We start from the raw sequence: 17,076 nt of genomic DNA on the forward strand, positions 1-17,076 counted from the left end.
ATTTTATTAGTAATACTGGCTGTTCTTGGTGCATTTGCCTAAAAAAACGCACGCACTTCGTTATCTATGCAAAAATGACAAGCATATCAAAATGTCATCATATGGAAAACGGGCAAAGATGAAAAAATTAAGTCATTATCTTTAACATTGGATAGTAGTCATTACAAAAGTTTACATTATACAAAATGGGGATGATGACTAGGTTTGAATATATTGATTTTTATGATACATTCGGGTAATTAGGGTCAATGTTAACTAATTTATACATAAAAAGCAAAGATTGTCTGGATATTTGCAAAATAAATGAGATTATAAAATTTCAAAAACTACTAAAATTTTTTTATCGTAATTAGATGAAAATTCATACAGTTTTAGCTTCCTTACATTAAAATTAACATTTTTTAATATATGAACTATAAAGATAAACGCACAAATAACAAAGATATTAGTAATTTTGTTTGAACGCGCATACAAATCTAACGATCATTACATTGCCTATGACGTCATTTTTTCGAGCCATTTTGTATGAGGCGTTTTTCAGGGATCCGCGGCAGCGCCGCAAATCTGACTCTTTAAATCCCTGTAGCTCCGAAAGTAATGATCGCAGATACCCTGTTACTTTTACAAAATTGCTTTACTATTAGTATACTCTTAATTTATATACAATTTAAAAAACGGTCATCATCCCTATTATACAAAAAGATTGATAATGATGATAGCGAGACAATTGTTAGACCATTAGCGACGGTAATTAGTTGTCAACAATTATAACATGGGCCGATGCATCGGTGCGAAGTTCACAGTTCAAGAGTTAAACAGTTATTATTGTACTGTTCGTGTTTACACAGCATTGTGCTAAAGGTTTATTTGTTTTTTATAACACACTAGCCGACGCCCGCGACTTTGTCCGCGTGAAACTCCGATGTAAACTTTCAACTACCCCTATCCTACCCCTACCCTACTCCTACCTACCCCTACCCTACTTTTCGTTGATTTTTTACACCTTGTGTCTGAAAAATCCAAATATCTTACGGAACCCTATTTTTTTCCAAAATAAAATTTAGCCTATGTTACTTGTGGATAATGTAGCTTCGAATGGTGAAAGAATTTTTAGAATCAGTCCAGTAGTTTTTGAGCCTATTCATTACAATCAAACAAACATACAAACAAACAAACAAAGTTTTCCTCTTTATAATATTGATATAGACTAGCTGACGCCACGCAGTTTCACCCGCGTGATTCCCGTTCCTGTGGGTATACGGGGATAATATATAGAATATAGCCTTCCTCGATAAATGGGCTATCTAACACTGAAAGAATTTTTCAAATCGGAGCAGTAGTTCCAGGGATTAGCGCGTTCAATCTAACAAACAAACTCTTCAGCTTTATAATATTAGTATAGATTTGCTCGTAAAGTATCGCTTATTTCACCAATTTCAATATCGTAATGTATCTCATTACGCACATGTGCCGTAATGTAACATAAAAACCTTAATCATCCGTTTAAAAATGAACGGCACTTTTCTAAATCTTCGCAAAGAGTTTTTATGTCAGAAAAGTGCTCAACATTTTATGAATAAAATTAACTTTGTGAGATAAAATATAGTAAAAAAACATTTAATTCTTTCATTTTATTAATTATGACAATAAATATCAACAATTTATCTGTATCAGGAACACAAAAATATTAATTTACTTTATTAGTAATACCGGCTGTTTTTGGTGCATTTGCATAAAAAAAAACGCACGCACTTCGCTATCTATGCAAAAATGACAAGCATATCAAAATGTTATCATATGGAAAACGGGCAAAGATGCAAATTCATTTTCAGAAAGTGTGTTCAAAGTGTGTTTCCTCGCTAATGTGTTATAAAACGTCGTATGACATACGTGCGCTTTGATAATAATTACAGCCTTTGCTTACTATATATTTCCTTACTATATCCATATATATATGCAATATCGCCTCTGCTGTAATTTTCAACGTTCTCCCACTCATAGGTCTGGCCATTTACATTTTCCATTTCTTACTTAGAATCCTCTCGTCCGCAAATGCGTGAATAGATTGTTTATAGTGATTCATTACCAGTTTACCATTCCATCAATCCATTCCGCTACACCTATTTGATGCTAGTTTATTTTATATTCTTATACAATTATTATAATCAGTTCATTGATTAATAAATATACCAGTTTACCACATTGCCTTTACTTTCCAGTATACCAAACCTATAATATATATCATAATGTTCTATTAAACCTACACCCGTCACAAGTCCTGGGACCTGCTGGAGGTGTTTCCTCTACCACAAAATAATGTTACAATCACTGCAGCTGCTATAATATACTGTTACGGAGAACCCTATTGCTAGAGCCATAGGGTTCATAATCGCTCGCCCATGTCAGGTTGTTTACCATTAATTTGAGATAAGAAGTTTTATTGCTTTGTTTACGGCGAATTGGGTACATAAGATGGTACTACTTTTACTATCTCGGCCCTGTTTGGCGGGTATAAATACGCGACCGAATCGACGCTCGGGGCGTTTCGTACGGAAAAAGGTGATCTCCAGGGAAATGAAAAGCCTAGATGACCACGTTCGCCGCCTGAGTATCTCAATGTTCGCTCGCGCTGATGGAGCGCGATCCCAGCACCTGCGAGGCATCGCGCCATACCATCGGCGACCGCCGGACTCACGAGGATTGCCACGAGACCTGATCTCCTGAACACACCGGACACGACCACTTCCTCACTGCTGGCTGATGGGCGCTAGCCGGAGTTTCTCCGACGACCTCGACCTCGCTGAACAGTGGATCCGCGGATCGCCCGCGACATCCGCGGGCTCGATCGCAACACGGCGTGGTATCACCGGATCTGACGAACCCGGATTAGTCACCACGGACCTAAATAGGCCCCACCCAGCGCCCCGCCTGTCGTTGCAGGCGGCGTTGAATTCCACAGAGAGGCGCCAACGCCCCGATCACTGTTACCCCGTGACCCGTGAGGGTTACCGAGGAAGACCCGGTCGTCGCTCGGGGCAGTTGACTATCGGAGCGAACCGAAGTAGCATCGGAGCGATACAAGTGAACAATACTGAACTCGGCTACGATTTTGGACTACGAATTGCAGGGCCGGCCCGCCCGTACGGAACAGTCGCTCCAGGCGCCAAATCATAGAGGGCGCTTAAATAGTAAAGAACGTTGGTCACTTCAAAGTATGGTCGAGATCTTCACGTTCCATACTTACTTTGCACTCACATTTGGTATAGGTATATATTATTAGGAAACTAGAGTTCGCCATTATTGGATCTCGCTCCATTCTAAAATTTATTTCGGGCCGGCGCTGGCGAATTGCCTACGTTTGGAAGTGTGTATTGATACTTGGATTAAAGAGTGGAATAAAGTCTTATACGAGTCACCAGAGAGCTCGATAGCCGTGATAGCCCAGTGGATATGACCTCTGCCTCCGATTTCGGAGCGTGTGGGTTCGAATCCGGTCCGGGGCATGCACCCCCAACTTTTCAGTTGTGTGCATTTTAAGAAATTAAATATCACGTGTCTCAATCGGTGAAGGAAAACATCGTGAGGAAACCGGCATACCAGAGAATTTCTTAATTCTCTGCGTGTGTGAAGTCTGCAAATCCGCATTGGGCCAGTGTGGTGGACTATTGGCCTAACCCCTCTCATTCTGAGAGGAGACCTAACCCCTCTCATTCGAGCTCAGCAGTGAGCCGTATCTATACTAATATTATAAAGCTGAAGAGTTTGTTTGTTTGTTTGATTGAACGCGCTAATCTCAGGTCCTATTTGAAAAATTCTTTTAGTGTTAGATAGTCCATTTATCGAGGAAGGATATAGGCTATATATTATCCCGGTATTCCGACAGGAACGGGAACCACGCGGGTGAAACCGCGCGGCATCAGCTAGTATGGGTTGATAACGACGACGAGTCACCAGGTGTTTAACTTCAAATCCTCGAACCCTAGTTCGTAATACCTTGAGCAGCAGACGCACGATGTCGGCCTTGCCCTTGGCGGCGGCCTCGTGCAGCGGCGTGAACCGCCACAGGTCGGCCGCGTTGACGCCGGCGCCCGCCGACACCAGCAGCTCCGTCACCTCGAAGTGTCCGTACGAGCACGCGTTGTGGAGGGGGACCAGGCCGCTGGGGGAAATAAAGGAGTGTTCTTTAGACCAGCGGTTCCCTAATTGTTTTGATTTCGGAACCCTTTTTGTTTCACCATTTTTCGGCGGAACCATAGCTCGTACATGTACGTCTCGTAGCATGTGGTAGCGCGCCAGAAGCATACAGGTTTCCTACATGGTGCCTAAAATGGAAATTTGGAATGCAATATTTTGAAACAAGTTAATTGAAAATGAATAATAAATTACGTCAATCACAAATGAAACGATTTACAATATGGAAATCTTGAATTCTCGCGGAAACCCTGAGGGCCTTTCACGGAACCTCAGGATTCTGCGGAACACCTTTTGGGAACCGCTGCTTTAGACCACACGACTAAAGTAAGTACATGTAAGAGAAACTTAAAAAATAATCATCATCATCATCATCATAAACAGCCGATGGACGTCCACTGCTGGACAAATGCCTCTGGCATGGACTTCCATACAAAACAGTCTCGAGCTGGGGGGTGTAAAGGGGAGGCTAATACCAGACAGTCTCCCCAACTGCCAACCTCACTTGCTCGTGGTGCACCCTGCAGATGGACTGACGAGGCTCTGGCGACCGACTAACGGCGGTATAACCATTCGAATATGGCTGGATTTTTCAAATGGCACAGGCAATGAAAGAATTCAGCCCTGCGAATAACCACCCCGCATACCCAGCCATGCCGTGATCATTTATGGGCAATACCTTTAGTATGAACTATAACCAAAAAATAATAGCGGTTAGAAACGCTGTCTCTCGAGGCAGATTTGGTTTACGTCACAAGCTCTTACTAGTTAATTCCAGCTTCAAGTCCAGCAAAACAAGTGCCTGCGCTCTACCACAGGATCTCCGAAGTACGTCAGAAACGACGTTATACATTGAACTGCCAGGACGTCCATCGTAGGTGGATTCGTCCGGAATCTAACACGCCGTATGTTCGTCCGCGCGGACAAAAGGCCATACTGACATCTCCTCGGCATCGCATCTCGAGAGACTGCCTAACGGGCGTCCACTACCTAGCAAGCTCCTCCTAATGGCCGAACGTGAGAGCGCAGGCACCTACAGCGACGAAGATGGCGACGATATCGACGACGCGCTTACCGAATTTGACACTGCCCCAGCGCAGGAAAGCGATGACGTCGCAGTCATCTCAGCATTTGAGAATGTCTTGTTTCAGAGATTATGTAACTCTAACTCAGGCTTTTGGAGCGTCAATCATGGATTATATATTTATATAATCAATTGATATAACCCATTGCGGGGCATAGACCTCTTATAAGGTCTATCAAATACTACGGTCCTGCGACGCCTGTATCCAGCGGCACCCATAAAACAAAAGGAATTTCAAATTGAAATACTTCATTGCACTTACCCTTTATCTTTGGCATGGACGTCAGCTCCTCTCTGCAAGAGCAGCTGCGCTAAAGGTAGCCTGTTGTATCTGAAAAAAAGCAACGTGGTACTGATTTTTTTTTTAATTTTACCGGTTAGCTACAATCTCACCTGATGGTAAGTGACGATACAATCTAAGATGGAAGCGGGCTAACTTGTCAGGAGTAGGAAGTAAATCCACACCTCTTTCGATTTCTACCGCACATCCTACCGGGACGCTAAATCGCTTGGCGGTGCATTTGCCGGTAGGGTTGTAACCAGCCACGACCGAAGTCAGACTTAGACCAATTATCAAAACTTCAATCGGCCCAGCCGGCGGTTAAACCCAGGACTTTCATTTTGTAAATTTACTGCGCACACCATTGCGCCACAGAGGCCGTCAAAGTTGCAAGAAAGAAAGAAAAGTTTATTCAGATAACACATTACGCAAAGGAAAGATATAAAAAGACAATAGTAAAAATATATTACTCGTACAACTAGCATGATGTGATCCTAAAAGGGTCTTCACTCAGCACCGCCGTCTTAAATTAGTCTAGGGCCCTTGGGCACTTAAGAATTTGGGGCCCTTTTGGGAAGTAAAAAAGCAAATTATACTAAAATTTTTTTACTAAGTATGACCATTTATTTTAGGTAATCAAGTACAGTATGATATATTGTAGAAACCCGAAGGAAAAAGCTTGACCTTATATTTCTGTATAAAATATTAAATCATAAAATAGACTGTTCCTCTCTCTTAAATTCTTTTAACTTAAAAATTCCTAAAAAACGAAGACGAAATGCTTTCCTGGCTTTTCCACATCGATCTACAGTTAATGGGGCTAACTCACCAATCCCAAGGTTGTGCAAATTATATAATCAGCTGAGTGCCACTGATATTTATATTGGCTCTTTAGCCAAATTCCGCAAATCGGTAAATTTAGAATTAAGTAATAAGTAATCTGATTTCTGTTGTGTAGTTTAAATAATTTATATATGTATTTTTTAACCATTTTGTATTTTAGATTAAGCATCCTAATAGTTTAGTATAGTTGTTTAAGGTAATGAAATTAAATTGTATTAAATTAGTAAATTGTGTATTTCCGCACCAGTCATCATTTAAAATATTAATATTGTAAATAAATTTTAAACTTTAGTTTTAGACAGTTGCATGCGGTGTTTACCTATAAATAGATTTGCATTTTATCTGTCTGCTCCTTGCATTTATGTTTAATAATTGTATTATTTGTATGTCTGTTGGTAGACCAAATAAAGAGAAAAAAAAAAATGTACAAGTCATTAATGATATTAGAATACCTACTGCTGGTTTTTTGTTTACGATTAAGATAACGGTTTCTTTCGAGATTTCTGTTGAGCAAAATCTTCTCTCATGTATATCTTTAATAAACTCAATTTTTTGAAGGATATTGAAAATGTCAGTCCTTCGAGGCCCCCTGAGAATGGGGGCCCCGTGTGCCCTTATGGTGAAGACGGTATTGCCACTCAGCATATTGCTGTGTCCGTGAGGATCATCCGTGGACCCATTAAGGTGACGTTTGGGCGGTATGACGCGCCTCTAGACAAACATCACATAGACAATTGGTGATTGGCGTATTAAAAAAAAATGACAGTACCCGGCGGCGAAGTGCAGCGGCGTGGAGTGCCGGCCGTCCACGTCGCGGCAGTTGACGAGGCGCGCGCGCGCGTCCAGGATGCCGCGCGCCGCGTCCACGTCGCCCGTGCGCGCCGCCTCCAGCAGCCGCAGCGCCGCCGCGCTCGAGCACGCGTCTGCAACCAACCACGACTGTTTACGCCGATAGATGGCGCTCATTCACATTTACCACACGCTAATGTTTAAGAGACGGATACACATAGTTCGAAGAGCCGATGGGCGTTGGAAACCGCAGTGTTGGCCGACCCCCCACTAGGTGGACCCAAGACATGCATGCACCTCTCAAAATCAAAATCAAAAATCATTTGTTTCAAGTAGACTCAGTTTACAAGCACTTTTGACACGTCAGTTAACTATTTGTAAAGATTCTACCACCCGTTCGGAAGGCAGGTTCTGCTGGGAAGAAACCGTCAAAAAACTCAACAGTTTCTCTTTTTAAAAAATCATACAGTATCATAATTTACAATTGATGATAACATTACAATTTCTTATAGTTTTACTTTTTGTGTGAAGGTGGAAGCTGATCCAATGGCCTCCAAGCGCTTTTATCATTAAGGAACTCATCAATGTTGTAGTAACCTCGACTAAGTAAATGTTTTTTAACACATTGCTTAAAGCTATGCATTGGCATCACAGTCTTGGAGATCTTATTATAGAAAAGTACACCCAAACCTACAAAAATTTTTTTACTCTTTGGAGACGATATGCAGAAATAACTAACTTATGCCCGTGTCTAGTAAGACGTGGGTTTAAATCTCCTTTTCGTTTGTACAAATTAATATTTTGTCTTACATATACTATACTGTTATATGTATATATATTGACTGTTCACTGTTTACGCCTATAGATGGCGCTGATTCACATTTACCACACGCTAATGTTTAAGAGACGGAGACACATAGTTCGAAGAGCCGATGGGCGTAGGGGTCCCAAGGTGCTGGAGTGGCGACCCCGCACCGGAAAGCGCAGTGTTGGTCGACCCCCCACTAGTTGGACCGAAGACATCAAGCGGGTTGCAGGGAGCCGCTGGATGCTTTTTATTTATTTATTTATTTAATATCAAGCAATACCATACATTACATTATACAATATAATAATAATAATTACAAGTTACATTTTATTACATAATGCAAGTTATGGATACCCAGTTTGGGCGTAGCCTTTTGTCGAGTGAGTGATAGGGAGACCGATTTTATTTTTTGTTTTTATTTGTCATTCAAGTAGTCATTCACCGTGTAATAGCACTTTTCGACCAGAAAGTCCCTTAATTTCTTTTTGAAAGCAATATCTTTCGCCTCATTACGTATACGGTCTGGAAGGTTGTTGTAAATTTTTATTGACATTGCGTATGGGCCGGAGCTGTGGAGTATTAATTTTGAAAGAGGGTAAATTAGTTTATTTTTGTTTTTTTCGCGGAAGCGCCGTGGTTTATAAGAGTTATCGACTTTTTCGTAAAAATGAAAATTTTTTCTCACAAATTTACATATTTCAAAAATATATATGCAGGGCAGGGTCAATATTTTTAGTTGTTTGAAATACGGTTGCTTGCGGCTCGCGACCGTTTTGTTTGGAAGTCCATGCAAGAGGCCTATGTCCGACAGTGGACGTCCATCGGCTGAGAATGATGATGATGAATGATGAATGTTTAAGAGCCGTGATAGCTCAGTGGATATGACCTCTGCTTTCGATTCCGGAGGGTGTGGGCTCAAATCCGGTCCGGGGCCTCCAACTTTTTAGTTGTGTGCATTTTAAGAAGTTAAATATCACGTGTCTCAAACGGTGAAGGAAAACATTGTGAGGAAACCTGCACACCAGAGATTTTTTTAATCCTCTGCGTGTGTGAAGTCTGCCAATCCGCATTGGGCCAGCGTGGCGGAGTATTGGCCTAACCCCTCTCATTCTGAGAGGAGACTCGAGCTCAGCAGTGAGCCGAATTAATAGGTAAATTTTACGCTAAACTGCTAAAGTAGTCCGAACAAGCCTTAAGCGCCGTCCTAGAGGCGCCGTGACAAGTTGCCACTGTCGGCATTAAATGGACTAGTCTAGAGACAGATACAAATGAAAGGAGAAAGATGTAGGAGGCCTATGCCCAAATATGGGCGCTTCAATAACAAAAATAAAACATTGACATACTTATTATTATAGTTATTAAACTACATTTTGTCCCGTAATGCAGTTTATTACAACATGTAATTAATAATTAAACAAAACAATAAATATTAAAAAAAAAAATCAACGGACGTTAAAACCATAAACGTACTCACGAAATTAAAAAGCAAAAAATAAAATTATACAATTTTACCCACTGACCACTTTGAAGGCGGTGCCAAGCAAGTGATGTATTAATTCAAGGCGTAAAAAGATTTTCTGAATCAAGAAAATTCTCAGGTATGCAGGTTTTCCCAACGAAGTTTTTTCTTCGCCCTTTGTGACATGTGATATTTAATTTCTTAAAATGCACCTAGCCTTTTGACGGCCTCCTTGGCGCAGTGGTGTGCGCGGTGGATTTACAAGACGGAGGTCCTGGGTTCGATCCCCAGCTAGTTGCCGTTAGTTAGTTCGGCCGTGGCTAGTTACCACCCAACCATCGAAGACGTACCGCCAAGCGATTTAGTGTTCCGGTACGATGTCGTGTAGAAAACGAAAGGGGTGTGGATTTTCATTCCACCTAACAAGTTAGCCCGCTTCCATCTTAGATTGCATCATCAATTACCATCAGGTGAGATTGTAATCAAGGGCTAACTTGTTAAGAATAAAAAAAAAAAAATAAAGCTGAAAAGTTGGAGGTGCATGAGAGGTGCATGCATGGAGGTGATCGTACCTACGCCCTTCGAAACGAAAGGCAGAGGTCATATCCAATGGGCTATCACGGCTTTTTTATCTTTATCAAATACGAGTACAGTGTTTAGATAAGCTAACGATGGCAACAGGAAACGATTTCAAGACAAGTGAATCCAAATTGCGTCTAAATTGACGCGCGCTAAAACATACCTAATTGATATACAGTTTAAGAAACATAAAGCTTTCGCAGGGTTCCCAACTTAGGGGTTTTCCCCCCAGATTTAGGGGGTAAATAAGTGAGATGGGATTTTTTAGAGGTATGAAATTTTCAGGGGTATTTAAAATTTTAATAAAATTAATAATTTCATCCAATAAAAAAAATTGTTAAATTTATTTAATGTCAACATGTATGATTTCAAAATACTGAATCTTTAAATGAAGACGTAGTATTTGATCTGTATTAAATATAGACTTATGAAACATATTACAGCTTATTATTTCTAAATCATTATGAATTTATATTTTTTAGGGGGACATCTCAATAAATATGGCGATTTTAGGGGTTTTTGACACAAACTTTAGGGATAAATATTTTCGAGAGTTGGTAACACTGAGCTTTCGCCAACGGCTTCATCATCATCATCATCAGCCGACAGACATCCACGTTTCATTAGCTGACAACATTAATTTAGATTTTTTTTCATGGCAACATGCTTGTAACTCACACCCTGACAGATTGTCAGCGATCTTTGCGTAGTAGCGTTTGTACAAGGCGTTTTTTAAGGCAATTTAAGGATTTTTTTTGTTTAATGCTTCTCTGTCTACGATTTAATGTTTCTTTTTAATGTGTCTTAATGACATTTGACAATATTACATGACATTGACAGTATGAACCGGATATGAATTCAATTAGTTGGTTTTATTGGCTGTTTGAACACTTTTACTGTATTGTCTATGTTTAATTTGTACACAAGGTAGTGAAACAAAAAAAAATCTAATTTATGCTGGTTCCAAAAATTCTGATAATTATTTTCTCAACTGCAATTTGTATTTTCTATCCGTAAAAAATACTATCGACCTGCTTATAAATCTATACTAATATTATAAAGCTGAAAAGTTTGTTTGTTTGTTTGATTGAACGCGCTAATCTCAGAAAGTACTGGTCCGATTTGAAAAATTCTTTCAGTGTTAGATAGCCCATTCATCGAGGAAGGCTATAGGCTATATATTATCCCCGTATTCCTACGGGAACAGGAACCACGCGGCGTCAGCTAGTTATAAATAACTATCGGATGCCCGCGACTTCGTCCGCGTGGATTTCAGTTCTTCTTTTGCGATACTTTAACCGTTTACGCAGCGTAAGCTCTCAATGGGGAAAAAAACCTCCGATTTTGAAACATTCTTCATCGATGCTCCAGTCCTATTGGTCTTAGCGTAATGAATGCCTATAGCCTTCCACGATAAATGAAAGAAAGAAAGAAAAAGAAAGAAAATAAATCTATTCATATCTAAAAGTTACAGTCAATAAATACCCTATCCTTATGACAGCATGTCCGTCTGTAACCCTTAAAAAGAAAGGGTGTACAGCTCAGCATATGTGACCTACATACAAGCATAATACACGGCGCTGATTTTCAGCTAAGACCCGTGTGACGTCCCAGATAATATGAATACATTCAAATAAACAAAACTAAAATAGGCAGTAAATATTTGTTACAATTTAAAATAAATAATTATTAATTAAACTATACATAGATAAATGGGCTATCTAACACTGAAAGAATTTTTCAAATCGGACCAGTAGTTCCTGAGATTAGTGCGTTCAACCAAACAAACAAACTCTTCAGCTTTATAATATTAGTACAGATGAAGGCCCATTTTGGGACATGTTCTTTGGAATGGAAATAGATTTTACTCTGTATTAACACATAGGCTACTGTTCATCCCGAAAAAATCCATGGTTCCCGCGGGATTTGTGAAAAACTGAATTCCACGCGGACGAATTCGCGGGCTTACGCTAGTAGTTGATTAAATACATATCAGTCGCACGTGTTTTCAGATCACGCAGAGCCGTTGCGCGCTCTCGAGACACGTAATGTCAGCCACTGACGACCAAGTAATCTCACATGCCTGAAACGCTAAAGACTTGACAGCCCTTAAAACTGATCGTGTGTAGGTCGCGCTCATCATGACACCATGCCGATTGCGACCAACACACGCTCAATTTTAAGGGCTGTCAAGTCAATAGCGCTGCAGACATGTGGGATTACTTGATCGTCAGTGGCTGACGTAAGCCGTAGACTGCAGGGTTAGGATAAGTTATAGGTACTTATAAGCCCTTGATTACAATCTCACCTGATGGTAAGTGATGATACAGTCTAAGATGGAAGCGGGCTAACTTGTTTTAGGAGGAGGATGAAAATCCACACTCCTTTCGGTTTCTACACGACATCATACCGGAACGCTAAATCGCTTGGCGGTACGTCTTTGTCGGTAGGGTGGTAACTAGCCACGGCCGAAGCCTCCCACCAGCCAGACCTGGACCAATTAAGAAAATCTTTATCAACCCATATTCGGCTCACTGCTGAGCTCGAGTCTCCTCTCAGAATGAGAGGGGTTAGGTTAATAGTCCACCACGCTGGCCCAATGCAGATTGGCTTCACACACGCAGAGAATTAAGAAAATTTTCTTACTTTCTTTACATTCCTCACGATGTTTTCCTTCACCGTTAGAGACACGTGATATTTAATTTCATAAAATGCACACAACTGAAAAGTTGGAGGTGCCCCGGACCGGATTCGAACCTACGCCCTTCAGAATCAGAGTAACCACCAAATCATCACAATATCATCAACATCGTATCATAATAATAAGTGCCATCATATTTTTTTGAATAAAACTCATTTATGCCTCATTCGCACGAGAATAAGCCTTCATTCGCACGAGAGTTGTTTTAACGGACGTTAAAAAATCATTCAAATAGCTCAAAAAGCCTCAACAGCTCAACGGTAAGAGCGGTTGGACTCATCACCGAGGGGTGGTGGTTCCATCCTCAGCCCGTTGGTCTATTGTCGTACCCACTCCTAGCACAGTCTTTCCCGACTAATAATAATAAAAGCTTTATTCGCTGATCTTTTACATTTTGACTTATAATTAATACAAATTTTTAAATTCAACTAAAAATAAAATAAAATATAATTTTAGCAACCACTTTTTTTTTTTTAATCTTTATTTTAAGGAGCTGAGTCCATTTTGGACTATGCCGCTCCGTAAGGCCGCCTTTGTAACAATGCTAATCTTATAATTTAATTAATTACCTTAACACTTTTCCTATAAAGCTGTACCAGCGCCCTGGCCTCCTCTGACTGAGGATGTGCCAGTGCTCTATTACAGCCGCCCACCTCTCTTAGTGCAGGAAATCTTAAGCATCCACTTCGTAGGTCAGGTTGTCCTGCGACATAGGCCTCCCCCGCTTTTTTCTACTCTTCTCTGTCTCGAGCTAACGTCCTCCATCCTTTTGGTAAATCATCCTCCCATCTTTTGATTTGACGTCCTTGACGTCTTTTTCCGTTACGAGGATACCACTCCATTACATCCTTTGTCCATTTTCCTTTATCTGTCCTTATTATATGACCTGCCCAATTCCATTTCAGTTTTCTTATTTTCTGTAGTACATCGCTCACCTTTGTTCTTTTCCTTATTTTTGAAGCTGTCCAGATGTTTTTCCCGACTAGTTGGAGGTTAATGGGAATATTGGTCATATTATAAAAAATATAACAAATATTCTTTTAAAAAAAAATGCATTCACAAGTATATGTTCACACGACAGCGTTTTTAAAACACGACGTTTTATTTGTTGCATTTTCAATTTTGGACTTTGGAAATTGACGTTAATTAGTTGTTGTCAAAACGGTTGTAAGACCCACAGAACAGAAAACGCTAAAAGTTAACGCTTTTAGCAATAGAATTAGCAAGGGGGCGTGGCCCACGTACACCCGGGTGTGCGGAACAACGCAAGCGTGTCCGCGCATGTACTAGCAGTCTTGTTTTGTTCGGTGACAAAAGGAATAAATAATATTCAACTCTAAAGTAAGGGTGACATATTTCATTTTTCACTAAATATTAAACAGCCATTTAGGCCACGCCCCTGGGTACGCTGGTTTCAATACAAAGAATTGCCACTTTATATATCTAGTTTCCTCTTATATCTGTTGTAAGACCTGTCGTGCTGTATGGATCAGAATGTTGGGCGGTGAAAGGGACGGATAGTAAACGAATGCATATGTTGAGATGGATGTGTGGTGTGACAAGAATATATAAAATAAGGAATGAGTATATAAGAGGAAGTCTGAAGGTGGCACCAGTGACAGAAAAATTGAGGAGTAGAAGGTTAGCTTGGTATGGACATGTAACGCGTAGGGAGGAAAGTCATATTACTAGAAAAATGTTGAATGTGCAAGTGGAAGGACATAAGAGAGGAAGGCCAAAGAAGAGATGGTTGGATTGTGTGAAAGAGGACATGTGTGTAAAAGAAGTGGATGATGAGTGGACGAGTAATAGAGACGAATGGAAAAGATTGACATATTTTTCCGAACCCACTTAAGTGGGATAAGGGTAAGGAGATGATGATGGAAATAGACGTTAATCTTATTTCATACTATATTTAAACGCTTTTTTAACGTCCGTAAAAAAACTCTAGTACAAATAAGAGCTTAAAAAAGCAATAAAGCTAAAGTATGTTAATTAGTCAAATAGTTACGGAGATAATACAAAATTTCTAAAAGACGCAGAAATGCCGCTAAATGACGCCCCGTGGTTTCACCCACATAGTTCCTGTTCCCGAAAGAACACGGTGTAAAATAAATGCCTATGAATCTCGCAAATAACATAGCTTTCTATCGGTGAAAGAATTTTCAAAATCGGTTTTGTAGATCCAGAGATTACCCCTTCCAAACACACAAACTTTACCACTTACAATCTAAATATATAAAAACCACTGGACGGATCGGGCTGAAATTTGGCATGCAGGTAGATTTTAAGACGTAGGCATCCGCTTAGAAAAAATTTTGATCAATTCTACACCCAAGAGGATAAAATAGGGGATGAAGGTTCGTATGAAATTTTGTCAATTTTAAACCGATTTAGCTGAAGTTTGGAATAGAAATAGATTTTACTCTGAATTAACACATAGGCTACTTTTTATCCCGGAAAAAATCATGGTACCCGCGCAATTTGTTTAAAACTAAATTTCACGCGGACGAAGTCGCGGGGGTCCGCTAGTATGAGTATAAAAACTCTATTAAAAAGTTGCTTTTTTCATTTACACGTGGATTTTTTCCCTGATAATCTTGGTAATTAATCGTGAAGAATAGTGAGAAAGGTTACACCAAGACATCAAAACTATAAAATAAAAATTAAGAAGGTCGATGGTATGTGAATATGATGGCTGATTAATGTTGCTCATAAAAAAGGTGACGTCATTGATGATTCTCATTAAAAAAATTAAATCCAGGTGTAATTTTATCGCTTAACGTATGATGTCATTGAAAAAAGTCCTCTAGCCATTCGCTGCCCGCGAGTATTTTATCGGTGAGCCCGTCTGCGTTGAAGAAGCCGACAATCAGGGAATGCGGTTTTAATCTACAGTTGTGAGCCATTTAAAAAATCTTTATATTCCTCTATCGCGCGGAGCATGATACTGTGCTCGCATATTGCCCTTAGTTTACTTTATATTTTTTTACATTTCACGTAACGGATACGATGCGAGGCGACCGGTCGTCCATTTAGGAGTCAAATGGCTAGCAATGATTGTACTTGATATTTTCGTTGTAAGTTAGCAAATATATTCATCTATATCTATACTCTATACTTATAATAAAACTGGACAAATTTTATACATTACTTCGCAATTTGAGATTTTACTTATACCATTTGTAACACCAACCGTTACCGAGGCATAACGTACTACTAGAAGCATCTAGAAAAGTTTTTTAAATGAAATGAAATGAATTTTGTTTGGGGGCATTATATATTCGATACTGAAGCTAAAAATATTTCTTTTCGATTTTTTGTCTGTCTATCTGTCTATTAGTGTGACCCGATATGTAAAATTATTTCACTGTTAGGAAGCTACTCTATTCCTGAGTGGTATATAATATTTTCAAAAAAGTTAGGAATCCTTCATAAAATTTCAATAATGTAACCCAAGGTATAAAAATTACCTAAAATATTGTTTACATCGCGTGCACTGCAAAATCTATTGATGTTAGAATAAAATGATGTACTACAACTTTGCAGAACACATCATTTTTGGATAGGGGTAGAGTAGGTGTTACGTAGGGCAGTGGCGTGCATAAGTTTGTTGATCAGGGTATGCACTAGTAAGACAATTTAACCAAACTGGGCAAATGTGCATTGTATAAGCATTAACAAAACATTTGTTAGGGTATGCAGTACTTTAAAGCATGTATGAAGTGCACGCCACTGGGGTAGGGCTAGGGTAGGGGTAGGGTAGGAGTAGCTATGCTGATATACATTCTATATTTGTACTTCAAAAAAGAGCAATTCGAGCAATATATCAATTAAAATCACGCGAGTCCCTTCGTCAAAAGTTTAAAGAAATAGGTATACTAACAGTAGCCTGTCAATATATATATAACAGTATAGTATATGTAAGACAAAATATTAATTTGTACAAACGAAAAGGAGATTTAAACCCACGTCTTACTAGACACGGGCATAAGTTAGTTATTTCTGCATATCGTCTCTAAAGAGTTAAAAAATCTTTTGTAGGTTTGGGTGTACTCTTCTATAACAAGATCCCCAAGATTGTGATGGACTTGCCAATGCACAACTTTACGCAATGTGTTAAAAAACATTTACTTAGTCGAGCGTACTACAACATTAATGAGTTCCTTAATGATAAAGATGCTTGGAGGCCGTTGGATCAGCTTCCACCTTCACACAGGAAATAAAACTATAAGAAATTGTAATGTAATTGTTATCAATTGTAAATTATAATACTGTATGACTTTTTCAAAAGAGCAACTGTTGAGTTTCTTGCCGGTATCTTCTCAGCAGAACCTGCCTT

General features: G+C 39.6%; 1 protein-coding gene across 1 annotated transcript in view; it reads right to left on the reverse strand.

The window, feature by feature from the left end:
• Positions 1–17,076, reverse strand: part of LOC112050811 (poly [ADP-ribose] polymerase tankyrase) — a 104,838-nt gene that overhangs the window by 17,560 nt on the left and 70,202 nt on the right. Inside the window, exons 11-13 of the mRNA XM_052889672.1 lie at positions 7,168–7,321; positions 5,538–5,606; positions 3,994–4,159 (exon numbers count right to left, since the gene is read on the reverse strand). Of these exons, the coding sequence (XP_052745632.1) occupies positions 3,994–4,159; positions 5,538–5,606; positions 7,168–7,321 (389 nt within the window). The remainder of the gene's footprint in view (positions 1–3,993; positions 4,160–5,537; positions 5,607–7,167; positions 7,322–17,076) is intronic.

This window comes from Bicyclus anynana, chromosome 26 (genome assembly GCF_947172395.1).
Source record: "Bicyclus anynana chromosome 26, ilBicAnyn1.1, whole genome shotgun sequence".
Taxonomy (NCBI): Eukaryota; Metazoa; Arthropoda; class Insecta; order Lepidoptera; family Nymphalidae; genus Bicyclus; species Bicyclus anynana.